The sequence below is a fragment of the Bombyx mandarina genome, chromosome 03 (assembly GCF_030267445.1).
Source record: "Bombyx mandarina strain Sakado chromosome 03, ASM3026744v2".
Taxonomy (NCBI): Eukaryota; Metazoa; Arthropoda; class Insecta; order Lepidoptera; family Bombycidae; genus Bombyx; species Bombyx mandarina.
The window spans coordinates 9,175,391-9,200,123 of record NC_143210.1 but is presented as its reverse complement, the minus strand read 5'-3'; the positions used below and the strand labels follow the sequence as shown (position 1 = coordinate 9,200,123).

Below are 24,733 nucleotides of genomic sequence, written 5' to 3'. Positions count from 1 at the left end.
TATATGTTAATACATAGATCGTTTTAAGACTTTTAACATAGAAAATTATAACATCGCACCAACGAACTTTGAGCTAGAATTGTCTTTTGATATGTAAATTTGTGGATATAATTTTCATTACGAATGCAACGTTGCAAATCAATTGAATCTGATAATTTTCTTTGCAAACTCTTACATAAGTTTCAGAGTGACAATGTATTATTTAGGTAATAAAACCAGATAATATCACATGAGCTGGTACATTACCAGACCTTGGATGATATTGTTCTATTTTGCTAATTTACGCTGTACGGGCTGACGAACCGTCGCACCTTGAAACATGAAGTGGATGGACAACAATCATATCACCTGCCATTAACGGACTCAATATATATATCACAACTCAACAACGCAGTCCTCTTGAGACAATAGGTCGAAATCTGAATTGTATTGATCAATCATTCAAATCGAAATGCATTAGTTTTCCAATCCATTTGCCATCAAAGACCTATTAAGCAATTGAGTAAGAAGAAAATCATTACTACAAATTAATAAAAAGAAGTAGTAGGTAACTAGAGGAAATTAGGACTAAAACTAGAAGAAAAAAAAGTATTCTTTTGTCTTCGAGCAGAATGTAGCACCTCAAAGAAATTGTTTATAATCGTAACAGATAAATTATAGCGGGTTCGGTCTTTCTATTTTACGCATCCACTCGCGGATCCATGGATGTTGTAATAGCTAGACGGCGGCGAGTGCAACCATTGCACAAACGAAGCTCGTGTACTCCCGCCTTATATTGTGAAGGTCGATACAATATAATATGTACTTAGTTCGAACATGGTTACAGCGAACTTACAGCGTTTTTTACCGGTGGTAGGACATCTTATGAGTCCGCACGGGTAGGTACCACCACCCCGCCTATTTCTGCCATGAAGCAGTAATGCGTTTCGGTTTGAAGGGCGGGGCAGTTGTAACTATACTGAGACCTTAGAACTTATATCTCAAGGTGGGTGGCGCATTTACGTCGTAGATGTCTATGGGCTTCGGTAACCATTTAACACCAGGTGGGCCGTGAGCTCGTCCACCCGTAGATGTCTATGGGCTTCGGTAACCATTTAACACCAGGTGGGCTGTGAGCTCGTCCACCCATACAGGACAAAAAAAAAAGAATTCAATCCAACAAAATAAAACAAAAAAATGTCTTACGACCAATTTGTCTTTTCCAGTACAGACGATGCAGTTTTATATATATGGTTGATACACTAATTCGTTTCATCACGAATTGGCATGCAATGAAAAAGCACTGTAACTAGGTATTTTTTTTTCCAAAGTTATGTACATACCGTATTCAATTTTTCGATTATTTAAGATAGCAGAAAATCAACGGAGGCTGATTCCTTTAAAGGCCCCACGTTTGATTACCACACGACCCTGTCTGCAATGTTAGCATATAATATAAGCGAAGCTAATTACAAACGTCGCTGAAGGAGAACAAGAACCGCAAATAGCTTTGTGGTGTAATTATTGTTGCTGCTCACCTTTTACGGACAAGGCAAGTGCTATAATTGTCGCTTAGAGAAATATCGACTGTCAGATATAATCAAAATAATACTACGAAGTCTGGATTTTGATCGTGTATGCCTCTAAGAGACCACGAAAATTTGTAAAACGTTGAAATATCCGGCTATGGAATAAGCTCCCCTCCACGGTGTTTCCCGAGCGCTATGAAAGGTCCTTCTTCAAACGAGGCTTGTGGAGAGTATTAAGCGGTAGGCAGCGACTTGGCTCTGCCCCTGGCATTGCTGAAGTCCATGGGCGACGGTAACCACTCACCATCAGGTGGCCCGTATGCTTGTCTGCCTGCAACGGGCAATAAAAAAAATGTCTGAAATTGTAATATTATTTTTCTTTCCCAATGCAGGTTAGGATGTCGGTATCGCCTTTGTAGCGGTAGTTAACCTTGAAGACAATAAGGTAACTCGCGCTAAAGACATTTTCAAAATAAATTTAAAATATTCATTTGCCGTACAACAACAATGTTTGGACATTGTGGAAAATCTTCATCGTATTGTATCCCAAAGTCATAAATGAAATCATAACCCGTTTCCCATTTCCCGTTTGGACGATTTGAAAATTTAATTTCATGCCTCTGATGTCGAGATTTATGATTTACTACTACTAGCTGTATAACGCGATTTCAGCTGCCTTAAATTTTCTATTTTGGCCGCAGCGTGAAGTTATTTATTTTCGAATCATCATATAAAAAGTTTATATAAATTTTTTTTTATTGCTTAGATGGGTGGACGAGCTCACAGCCCACCTGGTGTTAAGTGGTTACTGGAGCCCATAGACATCTACAACGTAAATGTGCCACCCACCTTGAGATTTAAGTTCTAAGATCTCAGTATAGTTACAACGGCTGCCCCACCCTTTAAATCGAAACGCATTACTACTTCACGGCAGAAATAGGCAGGGTGGTGGTACCTACCCGCGCGGACTCACAAGAGATCCTACCATCAGTAAAAATGTAGTAAAGCAGACATTGGCTTAATAATCGGAGTCACACCGCCTAATTGCCTCTTAAGCGGTGTGACTCCGATTAGAGTGAACTTAAATTAAATTTTCTGAAGGTAAACACGCTGAATATTCCAGAAACCAACAGATGTTTAAAAAAAAAGGATTTCGATAATATTAACCAAAACTGTGATAAAATATATAAAATATTAATTGACTAGACCAGCGTTCAAACACTCAAGTTACAAATGTACATACATAGGTACCAGACATCGATTTACAAACGATTCTCATAATCAAGAAAAATAAACAAAACCGCATAATTAATAACAATTTAACTTGGACATAACAGAGCTTGGAGTACCTACAGTTATCCCGCGGATAAGTACATGCTCACGCACGTGCGCACGTGCCAATGAAAACACATTATATCTAAATCTAATACCAATAAATATATTTAAAAATTAGTTTCTACTTTTACCTTAAATAAAGCACCAATGTGTTGCTCCGTAAAAACAAAGAAATGACATTTTTTTAGTTCCCTCTAAACAGAATTCAATTTCACAGAACTCTTTACTTCACTCAAAGCTATATTTTTTACACTTTCTTTACATTTTATACGCAATTATTCGTATTTACTGATTGCATTATTTTTGATTGCCGTAGACGAGCATACGGCCTACTTGATGGTGAGTGACTCCCGGACGCAGGCAGAGCCATGCTGCTGCCTACCTAATAGTGAGTAGTAATTGAGTGGATCATTCGAGAGCCGGAAATATCTCTGGAAACTGGGCGAATTCTGGATGAACACTGTGGTTAAAGGTATCCTGAATAGAGTATTGCGTTGGCGGATGATGCGATCATAACATAAGGAGACGGAATGACCGCATAAAAACACAATCAAGGCATAAAAATCGTGTCGTGTCCCTTTTCTAAATTACATCGTGATAGTCATGAGGTTTTTTAAAGACTCCTGAAATTTAGTTATATCATTGTCGAGAGATAATATTAAAAGGAACATTATTATTCTGTTCACATTGTGCAGTATTTCACAATATTTTGAGATCGGGAAAACTGTTTTTAAACACAAGAATTAATTACCAAGAACGTGATACTAATCACATAATACACTCGATGGGAACAGAATAAGGATAAAATATACGTGGTATGTAAGCTAAAAAAACTAGAAGGAAATCAAAACAACCTTCAGGTGCTAGGTCGATGATTGACATATTGCACGAGTATACGTTAGGTTTATTTTTTACCGCAGTTTTTATAAATCTACGTTACAATCAGTCGACTATCGTTTTAAAAGGCATAGAAATATCGACTTTTTTTCCAACAGGCAACAAATACACGTACTTATAAATTCCTTTTATTGTATACGACACCTTGATCGCTTAAAAAAAAATATTATGTGAATTTTAATAGCTTAGCTAATTCAAGAATATATTATTTTCAAGTTCGTTGTACGGAAATTTATTTGTGTGTGTTATAATATTATTTGTTTTCTTTTGAATTTTCGTAAGTGCTTTAAAATTTCAAATTAGGGGGATTTCAGATCAGACCTTATATTAATTTATCATACTTTTATATGCATATTCGGTTAGTAGTCTATTCAGGTATTTACCAGAAGGTGCTTGGAGCGATCAGAAATAGATTAATCTTTACAACAAAAAAAAAACGATATTATCCAAAAAATGGATCCTGTTAGACTTGGGAGTGGAAAATCGTTTATCTGATTCGATAAAAAGAGATCGGATTTATGGAGAAAAACGAAAGTAGTTACTTTAAGTAATTTATTAAGATTCGTTAGATCAAAGTTTTTATACCATATCTATTTTTTTTTAATATTTGTCTATTTAATTTCAGATATCTACCTAAGATCGAGCCACCTCTTTGTTATAACGCTTTGAAAACCATCCGAAAATAAGCTAAAATATTCGTCGGATAAATTGATATCAATGCAGCCTGTGGTAATAACCAAGCAACTACACACCATACTCTTCCCAAAAAAATGTTTATTTAATAGATCTGTTGTTAGGTTATATATAAATAACGCTATGATGCCAAGCGATGGAATTCCCAGACACCCTTTCACCCATTAAAGGAAACTCTTAAAGCTAGTTAGTAACTTGAACTAAATAGAAATATGGTGTCGATCTGTGATTTCTACATAAAAGCCTTTTAAGATTTTGTTGTTTGATGACTCCAAAAAAACACGTGTTGTTTAAACTCTTCTCTGCCTGTTTGCCCAGACATATGTATGACGGCGTTAACGATATTTCTGTTATATAGCACGTGCAATAGGAGTGACTCACACAAGCCAGGTGCGCCGGCCGTGTCGTTCCACTCGTAAACAACAGGTGCAACAGAAGTGACTCATAAATAAGCCAGCTGCGCCAGCCAGTATAAAAAGGCGGTACGTGCCTCGCAATTGACATTCGTTGGACTGCGTTTTCCTGGTGCACTTACTATATCCTTGTTACGTTGTGTGATTCAGTGACTGTTGTACGTACTGGTTAAAGTTGAACAAGTGTTAAAGTGAATTGTTAAGATAACATATTGTTGCTTAAATCAGGAATCAAAAAGTGACTTCGTTTTACTTGGTGTTCAGCAAGATAATGTCTACCCTCAAGCTTATATCAGAAGTGTCGGACTCACCTCCACTGCAGTCATCAAATAATTCGGCCAACAATATGATGTTTGAACAAATGTCATTATTTTCATCTGGGATGGAAGCCATGTTACAAAGAATCACTGAAAGTATGTCAGTTCATCGACCTAGCCAGAGCTCACAAACCAGATTGGTCAATTTTGACCCGGATGAACCGGAGGCTGATGTTGTAAATTGGTGTACGCTGAGCGAAATGATCATCGAACAGAAGAAATTGGATGGTGTAGATTTAATTTTGACTCTCACACATTCGCTTACGGCTCGAGCTGCTACTTGCCTCACAAAAATACAGCCTGGTAAGATATCCTGGCCTACTATTTAAGAGATGCTGACAAAATTCTCTAATGATGCAAGACCACTTCGACCTGGTTATTAAATTTGAAATGGAAAGCAAAGAGGGACCAGCTGAAGCCGGTATCCGGCTATGGCAACTTATAAAGAAGATTCCCGACGCTAATATGCCAGAAAATAGCCACCAGATTTGCTATATCAATACTGTCGCAGTGTGATGAAAGGATCCGTCGGGAATTGAACTCTGTCGTTATTACCACCAAAAATCATCTATTTCGCACATTACGTGGCTTTACCCTCAAAAGAAAAAACGAAGATCCTGATAAAGAACCAAAACGCTCTCGAAGTTTTTTTCCGTGGAAGCTGCCATTTCTGCGAAAAACCTGGGCATCGTGCCGAAGGGTGTTGCGACAGATACTGCTCTCAAACTTTTTTCGATATTCCAGCAAAACCTGAACAACCTCCTCATCCGTGGGCGCCCGGCTCTCACCTGCAAGTCAGCTGTTACGTGTGCTGTGATGCGAGCCATGTAGCTTCTGGGTGTTCCATGCGCTACAAGAAGAAAAACGTCACTGCTCCAGGTGCTGTGGCAGGTCCAACCAGAGACGTCAACGGGTGTTCCAGAGCTTCAGTGTGTTACAGATAAGTGGTTTTGGCTTCCCCTTTATGTTCCATTTAAGGTCAGAATGTAGTCTTATAAAACAAAGCCATAGTTTATTCAATGGTGAGCGGTTTCATGAACAAGTCACTCTTTGATCTGAAAGTAACTCGGACCAATCATGGCAAGAGCAGTTAGGGGATATTCAACTCGCCCTTAATAGTACACGTTGTCGAATAACAGGGTTTACTCCAATAGAATAGATGTTTACCGTTCAGGGTAGTTCACTTGAAATATCTAAAGTTTCAACAGAGTGATAATCCCTCTAGATTAGATCTTGATTTAGCATGGTCGAAGGCCTGCGAAAACAAAAAAAAAACAAAAAATGGGCACAAACAGAAGCTTGGTTTAGTCGAGGCAAAGCTAAAGTCAAACTCTTTTCCGCTGGGGATCTTGTTTTCGTAAATTAGACCGAAAATATAAAGGTCCCTTCAACATTACTGCACCCCGAATCCTGATCACGCAGGAGCAAGTCACCGTAGTCACCCTAGACACGCCCTTACGGATCCATCAGATCCAATAACTCTTGCATTAGATACCTTCAGCTCTAACACTAGGAGCACGCTAAGGAACCCCAGTAACCGTACTCGTCGAACTCGACAAAGAGGTCGACGTGCAACCTAACCCATGCATCAGCCCGCTGAGTTTCTCGCTGGATCTTCTCAGTGGGTCGCGATTCCGATCCGGTAGTAGATTCATTCGCGAAGCAATTGCTCTTGAGTTGTTAGGTCTCCTTCGGAGGCGCTCGGGCAGTTGTTAGCAAATCCCACCCCTCTTGGCTAAGCCTTTGCTCGCCTACCCGTCCTGGTGAAGCTGGAAAGGCCTCCGGGCCACCAGTAATCTTTCAATCATAAAAAAAAAAGAAACATTACTGCAGTTTTGGAAAACGATAGTTATAAGTTGAGACATGTAAATGGTTCTAGTAGAGTGTACAAATTTCCCCATGAAAACTTACGCGAAGTACCTCGAGGCCCGTCAGGCCAACTAGAAATTTCTGAAAATTATAGTGACGATGACGTGACGGCGTACACAGATGAGTTAAGTAATCTTGTTCATGAAACTGATCTTAATGATGACGACTCTATCACTGACAATAGAAGCAACATTTTTGTCCGCAAATAGCGATACTATGTCTGTCGGTAGTGATACAATGTCTGTAAGCTCAGGCACCTCGGGTGCAGGTGTTGGAAATGAAGAAAACGACGGTCGGTCTCGCATTATTACTGAAGAAATTCCGTATAAATGTTCTGGTTTAAGAAATGTTTCAACAAATGCTACCGTACACGCAGAGTGAAAAAAAAAACAAAAAGAGAAAAAATAATAATTGTATTGGCTATATGGATGTTGGTCCGGACTAGCAAAGAAAAAAAAAGAGAAAAAAAAGTGTGAAGTCATTGAAGGGTCTGTCCGGTCCAATGGCTTGGCTATAGGGATTTTCATCCGGACTAGCCGCAACAATTAGCTACAGGGATTGCGATTCGGTCTAGCATTATCCGGTCCAGTTCGAAAAACTGAAGGGATAACAATTCCGGTCTAAGTTAAAAGGGACATACTTACATACCTGAAGAGTTTTAAATGAACTGGCCCAGGTATGTAAGCAGTCTGAAGGCTATATTTTATAGCCAGTCTAAGATTTTCTGAAGAATTATGGGAACCGAACCGTACTAGATTGTTAATATCATAGACCACGTTTTAAGTTGCATCCGTTAATGTCAGGATGAACGAACACGTTTGTTGGTCACAGACATACCATAAGAATGCGCGCACGAGGACGAGCGCACGTCAGTATGGCCGTGACGGCGTTAACGATATTTCTGTTATATAGCACGTGCAATAGGAGTGACTCACACAAGCCAGGTGCGCCGGCCGTGTCGTTCCACTCGTAAACAACAGGTGCAACAGAAGTGACTCATAAATAAGCCAGCTGCGCCGGCCAGTATAAAAAGGCGGTACGTGCCTCGCAATTGACATTCGTTGGACTGCGTTTTCCTGGTGCACTTACTATATCCTTGTTACGTTGTGTGATTCAGTGACTGTTGTACGTACTGGTTAAAGTTGAACAAGTGTTAAAGTGAATTGTTAAGATAACATATTGTTGCTTAAATCAGGAATCAAAAAGTGACTTCGTTTTACTTGGTGTTCAGCAAGATAATGTCTACCCACCAAGCTTATATGTATGTACATCTAAATTGCTTAACCGATTCTATCAAAACTTTTATTGGCATATTCTTAAATGACTCAAGATCTAGTTTTATGCCTTGTTATAAAATTTAACAAAAACGCTTTTTTTTTATTGCCCTTGTAGGCAGACGAGCATACGGCCCACCTGATGGTGAGTGGTTACCGTCGCCCATGGACTTCAGCAATGCCAGGGGCAGAGCCAAGCCGCTGCCTACCGTTTAATACTCTCCACAAGCCTCGTTTGAAGAAGGACATGTCATAGCGCTCGGGAAACACCGTGGAGGGGAGCTCATTCCATAGCCGGATGGTACGTGGCAGAAAAGACCTCTGGAAACGCACTGTGGATGACCGCAGTGGCTCCAGGTAGTATGGATGAACTCTACTCCGGTGGCGGGCGGTGCGATGGTAAAAACGAGATGCCGGTATCATCTCGAACAATTCCTCAGAGCACTCCCCATGGAACATACGGTACAAAATACAGAGGGAACCGAAGTCCCTCCGCAGACCCAGAGGTTCCAAACGTGAAGGAAAAAAGTCAGTTACCTTCGACTTTAAAATGCGAAGGGTCTTTGGTCTAACTAGCTGGTAAGAAGAACTGCAACTGCGAAGATTAATTTTTAGAGAATAATCTAGGGTACTTTTATTTCAGAAATGGATTGTTCCAAAAACGTGGTATACCTAGTGGTAAGAGCGGTAATCAGGCTATAGACATTTGTAACAATAAGTCTACGGGCACGAAATTTGCGATGGCTGAGCGATGGCGGCAGCGGGGCGACGCGACACGGAGCGGGTAGGCAGCGATATCTCGCGCGGGCACGAAACAAGCTGGCGGGCAGTCGCGCTTGAGCAGTGTTGTGCGAATCATGAGTTTACGTCGAAGAGAACTATTGGAGCCTAGTCTCCTATTGAGATAATTATTATTACCTAGAGATGGTGTTCATCCAATAAATCAACGAAGACGCAATTTGGGAGAATTTTCTACGCTTTATTACGAGCTAAGGTGTCATTCAATGAAATTTTAAATTCCTTGTTAAATTATAAATTCCTCATTATCAATTTCCATTACTAAAATAATAACTGAACACAACACTGTGTACCCGCGCAAGCGACGAAACCAAAGTAGTTTGTTCTCGTCGCTTCCGCGTCGCCGTCGCCCCATCATCGCCCGTACATCGCTCGATCGCCCCGCTCCGCCATCGCCCGTTTCGTGCCCGTCCCCATACTGTGCAATGCTTTTGTATACATCGCCGTCGCGCCGCTGTCGCCATCGCTCCGCCATCGCAAGTTTCGTGTCCGTAGACTAAGGCTTGCTGTCAAATATAGACATAATAAAAACATTGTTTTAAATACATTGGTACTGCTAAAGCTAATTTCAAAATCGCCTTTTAAAATTGGAAGTGCTATTAGAATTTCCATGAATGGTAGTGTTTTTTTCAAATAAAAAGTCAAATCAGAATTAAGTTTTTTTGTTTTTTGTTGCTTAGACGGTTGGACGAGCTCACAGCCCACCTGGTGTTAAATGGTTACTGGAGTCCATAGACATCTACGACGTAAATGCGCCACCCACCTTGAGATATAAGTTATAAGGTCTCAAGTATAGTTACAACGGCTACCCCGCCCTTCAAACCGAAACGCATTACTGCTTCACGGCAGAAGTAGACGGGGTGGTGGTACCTACCCGCGCGAACTCACAAGAGGTCCTACCTCCAGTAAAAAAGTATATCTTGTTAAAGAATATCGCGAATTCGGTCTCTTATCTGTTGTAGCGAGTCTGAGTGCGGCCCTGCGCTGAGTACGGCCCTGCGCTGGAGCATCGCACTTTATATAATATTCGTCGGTACTCGCAAAAGGTGGTCATTCGGTTGAGTTCGAGACAAAACATACGCTGGTGCTTCGCTATTAACATTTGTATTATTTGATCGCTATTTAATTAAATATAAAATTGTAATTAGTGGTATCATTTCACTGCAACAAAACCATAGTTGGTACCACAATTGGTGACGCCGAATACGAACACGGAACATGGAGCCACAACAAAGAAAGCAGCCAGCAGCGACGCCGGACGAATTTTTGGACACGGAGGGTACCTCATATGCTGCCTCGCTAGAAACGTCGAGAATCGGTTTCCGTCCACCCCCGTTTTGGCCAGAGGAACCAGAGCTATGGTTCGCGCAGGTGGAGGGCCAATTCGTGTTGGCGAATATCAAAACGGACTCCACAAAGTTTTATTCCGTCATCGCCGTTTTGGAGCACAGACACATATCGGAGGTAAAAGATATTATAACCAACCCTCCGACCGAAGAAAAATATAACAAACTGAAAACGGAATTAATTAAACGGTTATCTGCATCTCAAGAACGGAAGGTAAAACAATTATTAATGCATGAAGAGTTAGGGGACCGCAAACCGTCTCAGTTTTTGAGACATTTGAGTAACCTGGCAGGACCTTCAGTGCCGGACGATTTCGTGAAAACGTTGTGGTCGAGTCGATTGCCGAGTAATATACAGACTATTGTAGCTTCCCAGTCGGATCTTCCACTCGATAAGTTAGCTGACCTGGCGGATAAAATACACGAACTTGCACCCTCTGCACCATACCAGGTAGCGAGTACAGCCCACTCCGCGCCTACTTCAGCTCAAGGTATGCCCACAACAATTATTGAGACTATGGCCAACCAGATTAGTGAATTAACAAAGCAGGTAGCATTGCTCACTACAAACATGAACCGTCGTTATCATCATGCACGCCAACGGTCACGGAGTAGGCAGAAAAGGGATAGGTCCAGGTCGCGGTCACGATTACGTCAGCCACCTGAAAACCACCCTCATTGTTGGTACCATTTTAATTTCTCTGGTCGAGCAACAAAATGTCGGAAACCATGTCAATGGCAGTCGGAAAACTCCATGGACAGCCGGAAGTAGCGGCCTATGACTGTCCAACTAATTCAGGCCGACTTTTCATATCTGACCGACATTCTAAAATACAATTTTTGGTTGATACAGGGTCGGACCTGTGTGTGTATCCTAGATCAGCTATGAGAACACCCTGTACGCAAGCCAAGTATAGCTTAACTGCCGCAAATGGTTCAGTAATACATACCTATGGACAGATACATATAACATTAGATTTGGGACTGCGCCGTGCTTTCTCTTGGAAATTTACCATTGCAGACATTGCAAAGCCAATTATTGGTATTGATTTTTTAAATTTTTACAACCTGCTAATTGACTGCCGTAATCACAAAATTATAGATGGGACTACTTCACTAGCTGTGCCAGCATCACATCAGAAAGTTCCGGATAGCGTGGCATCGGTCAAGACAATTTCCGGTGATTCAATATTTGACCAGCTTCTACGTGAGTTCCCAGAAGTTACACGACCTGCGGGTACTGTAAGTACACCTAAGCATAACACTATGCACTTTATTAAAACTACGTCTGGCCCACCAGTTACGAGTAGACCTAGACGGTTGGATCCCGAACGCTTGCGACACGCCAAGAAAGAATTTGACGACATGCTAGCATGTGGCACGGCAAGGCGTTCGTCAAGCCCATGGTCCTCACCGCTGCACTTGGTCAAAAAGAAGGATGATGGCTGGAGACCTTGTGGTGATTACCGTGCACTAAATGCTCGTACCGTGCCCGATCAATATCCTGTACGCCACATTCAGGACTTTAGTCAGCAGCTTTCTGGATGTACTATCTTTTCAAAAATTGATCTTATTAAAGCTTATAATCAGATTCCCGTAAATCCCTCTGACATACCCAAGACAGCGATCACCACACCCTTTGGCATGTTTGAGTTCCCGTACATGACATTTGGTCTAAGAAACGCAGCTCAAACTTTTCAGCGGTTTATTGATGAAGTGCTCACAGGCTTAAATTACTTCTGCTATGGGTTCATGGACGATTTGTTAATTTTTTCCGAGTCACGTGATCTTCACATGACCCATGTGCGACAGGTACTTGCCAGACTAAAAGAGTATGGCGTCCTAATCAACCCAGCCAAATGTTCTTGGGGTAGAAATGAAGTCAGTTTCCTTGGATATCATGTTTCTGCTGAAGGTACACGTCCTCTTCAAGAGAAAGTCCAGGTTATCCAGGATTTTCCTGTACCACGAACAGTGAAGGAGCTCCGAAGGTTTCTCGGTATGTTGAATTTCTATAGAAGGTTCATTCCTGATGCAGCGACTATTGAAGCACCTCTACACAGTATGTTGGCAGGAGAGAAGGTAAAAGGGTCACAGCCTGTCCACATGACCCCACTACAGCTGGAAGCCTTCGAAGAATGCAAAAGAGCATTATCCAAGGCTACACTTCTGGTACATCCCAATATGCAAGCTGAGTTGTCTATAGTTACTGACGCATCTGACGTATCTATTGGAGCGACTTTGCAACAGCGTGTACAAGACCAATGGGAACCACTCGGGTTCTTCTCCAAAAAATTAAGTCCGAGTCAGAGGAAGTACAGTCCATATGACAGGGAGTTACTAGCGATATACGAAGCAATTAAATATTTTAGGCATATGGTAGAAGCTAGAAACTTTAGTATATACACCGACCACCGACCACTCGTTTACGCTTTCTCTAGGTCAAAAGATAATTGTTCTCCAAGACAGTACAGGTATTTTGATTTTATCGCACAGTTCACCACTGATATAAGGTACATACCTGGTACGCAGAATATTGTGGCAGACACGTTGTCACGTATAGAGGAGGTACAAGCCATTGACTTCCATCAGTTAGCCCTCTCACAGGAATCAGATCCCGAACTACAAAACCTACTCAGCAAGGGATCGTCACTAAAGCTACGGAAGATAGCTCCAGCTGGATCACACACGGAACTGTACTGTGACATGTCAGTGCAACCGCCAAGACCCTACGTCACACCTGATTTTCGGAAGCAAGTTTTCGACTCACTGCACTGTCTTAGCCATCCAGGTGGTGCTGCTACAGTCCGACTTGTGACCGAACGATTTGTATGGCCTGGAATACGTCGTGACTGCAGAGATTGGTCAAGGAATTGCTTGCACTGCCAGCGATGCAAAGTTACCCGTCACACAACAGCCCCACTTTCCCGTTTTCCTTTGACCACGTCGAGATTCTCCTGTATCCATCTCGACATTGTAGGACCACTAACCCCTTCTGCTAATTACAGATATTGCCTTACCGTCATCGACCGCTTTACGCGATGGCCTGAGGCAATACCGATGATGGAGATCACTGCTGAAGCTTGCGCAACTGCTCTCGTATCAGGATGGATATCAAGGTTCGGCTGTCCCACTCAAGTTACCACCGACCAGGGTCGACAGTTCGAATCAGCTCTCTTCAAGTCCATCACGTCCATGGTGGGAGCTAGGCATTTCCGTACGACATCTTACCATCCAAGCTCTAACGGGATGATTGAGAGACTCCATCGCCAGCTGAAGGCAGCAATAATGTGCCACAGTACTAGCCAATGGACCGAAGCTTTACCACTGGTGCTGCTCGGCATCCGTACTTCTTGGAAGGAAGACATTCAATCTTCTGCTGCCGAGCTGGTGTATGGAGAACCTTTACGCTTACCTGGGCAATTTCTATTTCCATACGAAGATCACACTACCAGTGATGTTACTTCCTTCGCGGTACGCCTAGCTAAACAGATGTCTAGCCTTACACCTACACCAGCGGCATGGCATAGAAAAGGACCATTTTACGTACCAAGAGATCTGCAAACTTCTACCCATGTCTTCGTGAGACAGGACCATGTTCGCAGACCCCTTGAAGCGCCCTATTCTGGTCCACACAAAGTGTGGAAACGTCACGAAAAATTTTTTAAGATTGAAGTCCACGGTAGAAAGGTCAATATTTCATTAGATCGGCTGAAGCCAGCTTTTATAACTCGAGAAGCTATAAATGTTGCAGATACACCTCCTACTCCATCCCCAGCAGCCACTTTGTCACCTGCACCAGAGTCCGAGAAGAAGACAAGAAGTGGAAGACGAGTGCGATTCCCGGACTACTACCAGGGTTAGCTAGAGCAGAACTTCGATCGCCGTAGCGATCTCGGAGGGGAGTGCTGTAGCGAGTCTGAGTGCGGCCCTGCGCTGAGTACGGCCCTGCGCTGGAGCATCGCACTTTATATAATATTCGTCGGTACTCGCAAAAGGTGGTCATTCGGTTGAGTTCGAGACAAAACATACGCTGGTGCTTCGCTATTAACATTTGTATTATTTGATCGCTATTTAATTAAATATAAAATTGTAATTAGTGGTATCATTTCACTGCAACAAAACCATAGTTGGTACCACACTGTCTTAGTGTGTCGTTGGCCTAAGCCAAGACCGGTTAGGGTGGGCGGTTTGATGTCTTTAATTTTGACCATCATCATTCCATTCAGAGAACAATCCGCTTTAAAATAACGGTATATAGAAACTGTTAATAAATGTAATGATTTAACTCTTACCAAAAAACGCCATGTTCAGTTTTGGCTTGGAATGTATTTGAAATGTTTGCCCTAGTAATCATTGAACTTTTTGTGTTGAAATATATTCTAATGACGTCTTTCTGAACGAAAACTAGTACGTAGGCCACTTTTTGCAGTGACAGAAACGTTTTACTAAGCGTAAAAATGAAAGTAGAAATACATTTTATTCTGTATTTATTATATATTATTCTCACCTAATAAATTTTAGTTTTAACGTAACTTTCTCTACACAAAATTAAGCACTCAAATAACTTTGTTCTGTAATCTATAGTAATTGGACTGGGTAGCGAGTGTATCAAGAATGCATGTTAAGTGACTACTTCTGTGCTACTTCTAAGCGCATTGTCGCCAGCTGATGTTCTACAATTATTTGTTTTGGAACTTAAATTTGCATAGATACAAAACTCATGTTTGACAAAATCGGTCCTATAAAAACAGCACACTGACCATTCAAGATCTTACATGGCACTATGACGCATGATGCACGCTGTATTATTGCAGTCGTGTTCAGAATTGATTAGAGACGGCACATAGGCAGAGATCGTTACAATATTCTTTTATTGCAATCAAAACGAACTAGTATCTGTTGTGTATATTAAATAATTTTGTATTTAAAGGAGTTTTAATCGGTCAATGCAAAACAACATTAGCAGGCAAAGATTAAATTAATTTTACGAAAAGTATACGAATTCCTTTAAAACAAAATAATAACTGAGACCGGTAAAAGAGCAAGCAAACTACTTCGTCCGCTATTTCTTAGGTGTCATTTATGTGATAATTAAGTATAACAAGTCGGCCATTCGGTTAGTTGTCAACACATTTCACCTTTAAAGCCACCTTTCTTTCGATGTGTTCGTTCTTGTTCACGAGGTTTTACGTAGATTCGCAACAGTCCCCGAAATAAAAAAAGCGTGGTGATTGATGGGCATCATTGAATTGCAACTCATAATTGACACTATTTACAATAAATAAATTATGTGGCACATCGGCACGTGCCACTGTTTTCCACACTGAAAATTTAGGAATAAAGGCAAAGGGAAGGAAGATCTTCCACCGAGCGAGTGATATTGCTTGGAAGACCAACGTTCCGAATATTGTTGTTCGGAACTTTTATTAATATAAGCTTATTTCGAAAATTTATTTAGTGAGATTCAGGCATCAGTCAAAAAATAGCTTCTGTAGATGGCTACCGCCACAAAAATGCTCTTCGATCTGCTTTCTCAAATGCGCCAAAAGAATCAGACTTATCTGAGCCCCGTGAGCTCGCCACCAGTCAGGGTGAAGTCAGAATAGCCCCTCGAGGCCACTGATAGATAGGTAGACAAAAAAGTAAGTTCATCATTTAAAGATAGACATTTTAACGGACAGATACTGGTTTTTAAATCCATTCCACAAATTATAAACCATGAGCAATTTTATTCAACCTTTTTTGCTTTTTAATTACCTTTTAAAAAATACTCGTTTCATGCTAGCGAGGTTTTTTTGCTGATTATTAATAAATCAAAGGATTAGAGTCCATCTTCTCGTTGATACGTAAATTGTTTTATTTTGTTCGACTTATATAACATAATATAAAACCCAGACCACAAAATTAAATATTGTTGACGTTGACGTCATTTACAAACAAACAAAGATACAATACTAATATTATGTTTACTTGAACAAATGTAGCTGACTCTAAATTACTGCATTTTTTCAATCTGTTTCTCTTTTTATGTTAAATCTGTTTGTTCGAACATGATCAACAAACATCAAACAAATTTGATGAAATATTAGTCAGTTTTCTAGTTATTTAAAACCTAGGCAATTCAAATTTATTCTTTCTATCAAATTTCAAGCCATTGCATGTTTCTTATTTGATGAACTATAATTTTAAAAAGCTTGTCATTTTGAAACCACCTTTGTTACGGTCCCACAATAACTTTCGACTCGCTGCCACTCAACATACATGACATTAATAATTCACAGACCATGACAGCATACAAGAGCACACTGTCAAAAAAATGAGTTAACAACTCAATTGCAACATTAAGGTGTGTAACGATAGCAGAAAATACGCTATATGTGATAATAAATTCGCAAAGGTCGCAGCAGTAAACTCAAGTTGGGAAGATGCAAAAAAAGGAGCAAAAACAATTTTCAATAGGTAATGGTAGAGTTAACATTGTTATTTGTATTTTGACATTCAACAAGTGTGTCATACTGACATCTAAGTTGAAATAAATGATTTTGAATTTGGATTTGAATTTTGAATTTAATGTTCTATCATTGGTATGGTAACATTGGCGTAAAAAATCAGGTAGTTTTAAATGGAACTTAACAAATGTCTTCTTTCCTTCAACAAAATTATGAGTTTATAAACTTGTGATAACGCACTCCTCTGTGGTATCAAATGAAGCATCCTTGAAAATAACTTTAAAAAAAGACATTTAAATTTAGTACTATCTGTACCTACTATTCTCTTTTTAGTCCGAGCAACATACAATGGTAATATAAAAATGATTATTTTTTAATTTTAAAACAATCTTAAGTCTTGTATAAATAGGCAAAAACAAAAGATTCAGTACCTTTTTCCTCATTTTGTCAACTATATATAATTTTTACCATTCTTAGACTTGACGAGGTTTGGTGCTATAAAATTTGTAAACAGTTACCACCTTTACAAACAGACATGGTAATAATAAAAGATAAGAGAAGATGCACTACGTAAATTGAATTTAAATCTTCAGGTATCAATGACCATTGTAGACGAACACTAGTGTTTATAAATTGCTTCTTTCAACGCTATCACACCAGACACAAGAGCGACAGAACTGTCTTAACAATTAGGAAAGTGCTCGCCTTCTCCTTTTATTCCCGCGCTTCCAAAATTTACGTTTCCAAGCGACTGTGCTTCGTTTCGTATCCCACTGAATGATAAACGTTGATCAAGATGTACCTATATTGTGTATGTGTATGTATGTGATGTGTGATGTGTATTTACACGACGACACATTAGAAACTGTTGACAATTTCAAATTGCTTTTAGTACGTAATTCCAGTAAAAAAAATCAAAAACAATAAATTCATATTTACATTTTTCTGGTGATAGAACGTATTATAGGCCTCCAAAAATACACAGACAGAATCATATAACCGACCCGAAATTCTATAATCCTGCCTATTGCTGCCGTAAATCAGTGACGGTATACTACATATTTAAAAAATTGAGAATACTATCTCATATCTCATAGTGATGTGTCTATGGGCTTCGGTAATCAGTTAACAACACGATAGTGGATGAAATTTCGCACAGAGTTTATATATAACCTAGATTGAATGGAGTACTTTTGTTTTGGTCAATGACATGACCGGGCAACGATGAGTACGTCTGTTCTGCTTTCGTTCTTTTTTTATTATTTATTTATTAATTAGGGCCGATGATAACATCTAAACGAAAATGGTGAAACACATAAATAAGTATAATAACACTTATTCCCTTATTTGTACAACATTAATAAATTATGTTTTTGTATTAATAAAGAAATATCAAAGTTAGAATGCCTTTCTTATACGTTAAGTAGAAATTCATTCCAGTACAGGTATATTGGTAAAAGGGTCTATAATGTTATTAACGCATTTTATTCAATGTCACGGTCACAATTTTTCCCGCTGCCACTTTGTAAGTCACAAACTAACCAGTTATGCCAAATACACCGTTGTTCGATGAGATTTCATCGTTTTTTTTTTTCGCGTCCGCTTTCGCCGCTGCTTTCACCATAATACGATGCCTGGATTACACTTCGAAAAATTATTCCATTAAATACTTTCGAACGTGTCCGAATTTAGCGTTGCTAAGTGTAATACAATATTCAAAGAGCTAGTTTTATCGACATGGTTTTGTAATTCGAATACAAAATTATTTTTCTCAAAAAACATGTTCTTGTTTTATTTACTTCTTCGGATCGTATAAACGATATTTTCGGTATATTTTAGAGCTTGGGGCCGGTAAACATGACAGTGACATACCTTTCAAATTTACATGTTCCATACATTTATTTATTACACTTCATGTAATATTTACATTGGCGAATTTAATTTCTAAGGCATTCTCTACCAGTCAACTAAAGTTAGTACAGAGTAAATAATGGTAGATGCATCTTTAAGCATTCATAGTATTTTAAAAACATCATATCAATGAAAGATAATTAATACTAACACTAGTTATAAAGCTGTTATAAAGCAGGCGCGTATTTTTAGACGGTTTCTGAAAAAAAAAATACACACTCTGTTTAGACGTAACCTTGAACTGTCTTGTATATTTTATCTGATGACATTAAGTATATTGTTACTTGTCATATAAACATTTAATATAAAATGATAGATCCAAGGCGATTGATCAGACGTGTACTACCTACTAGGAGACCGGGCGGCCTTCTCGATCGTTTCCAAACTCTATTACGTAACTACAATAGAGAGACAGAACAGAATACCTGTAACATTACAAACCACATTTCCCGTGGTTTTGTATTTATGTTCTTTGAACTTGTATCTAAGGTGCATAATTTACATTTAAGTAGTAAATTTTATTGTTACCTATGTATGTTGTAGTACATAATATGTTGTGTATAGGATGAAATGTAGTCTTAGTAAATTTTTAATCGACATCAACCCTCACCGGACGTACATAAGTATGTGTTACCTTGTTATAGTATATCAACGACCATAATATCTATATGCTGTTAGTATTTTTTATTATTATTACACACTATTACTATTACATATTATTATTACACACGCAACTATTGGAGGCTTTACGAACGACGAATTTTCAAAAACAAATCAATTTATCATGTAATATATAAAATTCTTGTGTCACAATGTTCGTTCCCATACTCCTCCGAAACCGCTTGACCGATTCTCATGAAATTTTTTATGCATATACAGTAAGCCTGAGAATCAGCTACTATCTATTTTTTATACCCTTAAGTGATTAGGGTTGTCCACCCCTAACATATTTTTTTTTATTTGGACATATTTTTTTTGTTATAATGAGGTATTATGTGGTTGAATGAGGTTTTGTTATTTTTATTATATATTCCCTCATCGTTCACAGCACTACATACCTCTTTCACTCATTTACCACATCCTTACACACTTACAATAAGTTAGTTTGTTTTTTCTACACTAGAAATTCCCTAGAAATCTTATATATGGCAAAACAATGTTTGCCGGGTCAGCTAGTAAGAGCATAAATGTCTTGTTGTCTCTGCCATAGATAGATAAATTGAAATAAAAAAAATCTGACAGTAATTTTTCAAAACCTTTTCTATTTTCCTATCCAACTTCCTAGTAAGTAATCCATCGTGAAACTAAGATGAGTTTCAGTCAGAGATTGTGTTAACTCTTGACTTTTCAGTCACAAACAAGCCTCTCCCTACCAAAAACCTGCTAGATATTTAGATAATATTTAGATTGTCTCATTAAAAAGGGCCTAAAAAATTTCATTTGCAAATATAGTTGAGACTAGCTGACCCGGCAGACTTCGTAGTGCCTCAATCGATAAATAAAATACCTAAACTTTTGTATAAAATAAACTTAAAACAAACAAAAGGAATCCGAATTCGTCCGACGGGGGACACATCAAAGGAAAACAAAATTGTTGTTTTTATTTAATTCCGAGCATTTTCTTAATTATCTACCTTTTAAACCATCTCTGAGCTTCCACAAATAATTCAAGACCAAAATTAGCCAAATCGATCCAGCCGTTCATGAGTTTTAGCGAGACTAACGAACAGCAATTCATTTTTATAATATATAGATAGATAGATAGATGATAGCATGTTACTCAGAAAAATATGTCGGCATATTGATGAAATAAATTTTAAAGATATAAATCACTATATATTATTATATCTATACTCTATATCTATATCTATACTATAATAATATTATAAAGAGGAAAGATTTGTTTGTTTGTTTGTTTCGAATAGGCTCCGAAACTACTGGACCGATTTGAAAAATTCTTTTTCCATTAGAAGCCGACATTGTCCCTGATGAACATAGGCTACTTTTTTTATTTTATTTTATTTTATTTGGTTTCATGTGTGTTTAAAACACACATGAAACCAAATAAAAAGTTTCCGAAGCGAAGCGAGGGCGGGTCGCTAGTATCTAGAATAATTATCTAGGGATTAATTTTGCTCAAGGCTCAAACATACGTAAAAACAAAATTTACGTCTTAATAACATCAGTGGCGTCATACACGTCAAAAAACTTTTACGCTTAACGTCGTTCTTCTTAGACTTCATTATTGTTGAATTTGAAAAAAAAAACAAAAATAACAATAGTTGAGAGTCATCATCAAAAATTACAATTAGCTTATAAATTTATTCTGCTTATTTTTAAACTTAGTGAATTGCACTTTAAGATCTTCATATCAAAATATTTAGAATAATAATTATGTTTTTGTAATTACACAAAATAAATATATGAATGATTTTTCATAGAAAATAAACAATTATACATATTTTAATTGGATATAATTACATGTACCTACAAGGTCATTTAATGTTTTTCCCATAGCTGAGAAAGATAACAAACAATCAAAATTAAAACTGGATGTTACCACTTCCAAATACGTACCTTTTTTTTTTTTTACGCTGGGGAATCCATTTACGTACGTAATAAATACGTACCTACCTAGGTATTAACCACTGGTTCTTAGTTCAAGATCGAAAAGTTTGTTCGTGTGATGTTTCGTAATCGTAATAGAACCGGCGGCGACACGCTCATGTACTTGTAGGCACTCCGGAAGGACGGACAAGTGCTTACCATTACGACATGCCTTTATGGTGCCGTCACGCGAACTAAGGTTGTCTATTATTAAGGCACTGTCAATCGCGATTTAAAACGCGTTTTGCTGAACATTAAGTTCAAAATCGCTCATCATATTTAATTTGAAGGAAATTAGTATTAAATTAATTTAAACTAAAAACAAAGCGATTAGTTATAAATGTCTATTAATTGGTCTATTGATTAAAGTGTCAGTGTCACTGAAAATCTACAACGGCCGTCTGGTGTAGTGGTAAGTGACATGGTCACTACACAAGGGGGTCGCGGGTCCGAATCCCGCCAAGGGAAGATATTTGTATGATAAATATAAATGTCTTTTCCAGGATTATGGATGTATATTAAATATATGTAAGTGTATGATAAAAATCTTACATTTATTTCCGTTATCTGGTACCTGTAACATAAGTTCTTTACGAACTTATCACGGGAACAGTTAATGTGGCGTGATTGTTAGTAAATATGTATATGTATGTAATATGTATGTACAAACAATAGTATAACTTCGTAGTTTTTAATGTATATTTTTATCAAAACTGTACAATTTACGTAATTCGATTTGTTTCACGTTCATTTTGAGAATAGACGGCGCCTTAAGTAAGGCAATAGACCTTACTTACAAAATAAGTGAGTAAGGCTGTTGTTAAGGTAAACTAGATCCGCGTAGTTCATAAATGGATTGATGTTAAAGTGAACAGCATAAATCAAATGCTATCTAAGGTTATTTATTCCGTTTGGAATCATTTTTTGAAAACAAAATTGGAAATACACGTTAAAATGTCGGTAACAATAACATTCATAATATATAATATATTTTTTATTCTATATCAACAATGAAACTTTTTTTTTCGAATGAGTTTACGGCCCGCTGCAGTTACTTGGCTAACGGAATCCAGAGGTATCACAACGAAAATGCCGTCGTCACCAATCTTGAGGAATGAGAATAAAGTACAAATTCTATTGTAGAGTCTTTCCCATCTTTCAGACTGAAACGTATGATTACTTTCCGGCAGAAATAGGCAGCACGACGATACTTACCGCTGCGAGTTTTCAATAAGTAATGCCGTAAACAACTACGAAAACTTAAAAATTTGACATGTTTGATTTTGATTACACAATGCCGTTCCTTCGGTTTGGAAATTCGTGAACATCTAAGTAAGTATATATATAATATCTCAAGTACATAATATGTATTTCCGTGGAAAACTTCGTACCGGTTCATCAGCCTGAACCGTGTGAGCATAGTCGCATCGCTTGATACGAATACACCGGTCGTCTTACTTAAACTGAACATACCCAACATAACAAAGAAATAAAAGATATTTTTTTGATGTTAGTGGATAATAATAATAATCTAATTTCACGCCTTTCTACGATTATGTTCCATAAGTATGTCCATAACGGCAGTAAACGACGATAAATAAATGATCAACCCAATTTGAATGTATGTTTGCTAAATAGCAAAAACTCTTAACGGATGCAGAGTAATTTATGTATTGTGACCATGGCCGCGTGGGCATCCTCCAAATGCAGTTTTATAAAATACCCAATAAATTCTATTAAATTCGTATAAATGATGTACACGTTCCTTTAAAATAATTTCCGTCAATTATAGAGGACAATCGTAGTTTAATAAAAAATGAAACCTAACAAGTTATTTAGGTAATGAGGTCACGGTGTTTAGTGCAGTTTAGTAGTGATTCGTCAAAAATAATTGCCCTGCTGTTAATATTTATAATTTTATGTTCGGTTGTGTCTACTTTCTGTCATCCATTAACAATAATTCAATAGTTGAGTTTGAAAACTAGGTACTGTATACTATTTATAGGAAAACATTTAAGAAATTATGGGCTCCTTGAGGATATCTGTGTTCCGTATTAGCAAAATTAAATTATTCAAAATTGAATAGAAATTATGCAAATGGCGAAACCATCTCGTTTCAAATCGATTTAAACACGAACCTGACCTTCGTTTTTAATTTGATATATATATGCAAATTGCATTTTGCAATTGCATAAATAAAAAATGACCTTCATCATTAAAGTTAAAACATTTTTAATAAACCTGGAGATTTCACAACAGCCTGTTTGTGACGGCCTCAGTCAATTCTAAGCAAAATGTAAAAAAGTTGGTAAGCCGTAAAGATAATTTAAAGTCAATTCAAAATAACCTATACAACTAATAAAATTAATACGTTGAAAGTAGAACTAATCATAAATTATTATTTTCCTGAGATTTGTGTCCTTGACATGAACATGTTCTTATGAAAACACACAGGAAGTAACCTATACGAAATAACGTTATTATTTTGTTAACGCACCATTGAACCAAACACGTGTGTTAATAGTTCAAACATTATTTACCTAACAGATTCAGCTGAATAATTAGTTACATGAAGCCTTAGAAGTACGTCTAACATAAGAGCACAGAACCACGATCGCCTTGAAACACTTTCGAGCCATGTGAAGTATGCGAAAACGTTTACCTAACATAAAATCAACAAACATCTACTTACCAAAAAATTATATTATTTTGTTGATAAACGACCTTTATACACATTCACTTGTATAGGCACAATACTATTTTGATTATATTTAATATTTATGGCGAAAATGCTATTGCACTTTTTTTGGTTTATTTATATTATTTTATCGCGGTAGTGTATAAGTATAATAATTTAGTTGTTTTGGCGCCGGCCGGTGTCGGCGCGCAACTCCGCAGATCGACTGAGCAGTGAACGATGTTAGATGGTTCACCTCTGCGCGCGCATTGAGTTGCAACCCTTGAGCTAACTGACCGACCTTCGTCGGCCTAGGGTGACTTCTTTGTGGCGTCAAAACATACCTAATGTGACACTTAAGTAGTATGTAAATGATTATTTGACAGTAAGAATGTCCCGCTTTTTGTCTTTTTTTTTTACTGGATGCTATTCAATTACGTTTGATTATGCAAAATAAGAAAAAGGGGCGGTAAAGAATCGCACGGGATACGTTCAGCCCGTGCGTTCATCATCAGATTCCTTTTTTTTTGTCTTTGTAGGCAGAGGGGCGTACGGCTCATCTGACGGTGAGTGGTTAGCGTCGCCCATGGACTTTAGCAATGTCAGGGGCAGAGCAAAGCCGCTGCCTACAGTTGA

At 38.3% G+C, this 24,733-nt stretch overlaps 2 protein-coding genes across 2 annotated transcripts in view; one reads left to right on the top strand and one right to left on the bottom strand.

Annotated features, from left to right (window-relative positions):
- Positions 1-24,386, bottom strand: part of LOC114251575 (estradiol 17-beta-dehydrogenase 11) — a 54,316-nt gene extending 29,930 nt beyond the window's left edge. The window contains exon 1 of the mRNA XM_028185894.2: positions 24,113-24,386. The gene's annotated coding sequence lies outside the window, so the exon portion shown is untranslated. The remainder of the gene's footprint in view (positions 1-24,112) is intronic.
- On the top strand, positions 4,760-6,128 carry LOC114240827 (uncharacterized). The gene is made up of 2 exons (XM_028171513.2): positions 4,760-5,466; positions 5,908-6,128. The coding sequence occupies exons 1-2, from the start codon at positions 5,118-5,120 to the stop codon at positions 6,105-6,107; spliced, it is 549 nt and encodes a 182-aa protein (XP_028027314.2). The 5' UTR covers positions 4,760-5,117; the 3' UTR covers positions 6,108-6,128.
- Positions 24,387-24,733: the final 347 nt, after the last annotated feature.

Excerpts from the sequence above, each read along its gene's own strand:
- LOC114240827 (XM_028171513.2), top strand. The coding sequence starts at position 5,118 with ATGTCTACCCTCAAGCTTATATCAGAAGTGTCGGACTCACCTCCACTG. Across the intron at positions 5,467-5,907 it reads CCTCACAAAAATACAGCCTG|CAAAACCTGAACAACCTCCT; the intron begins GTAAGATATCCT and ends TCGATATTCCAG.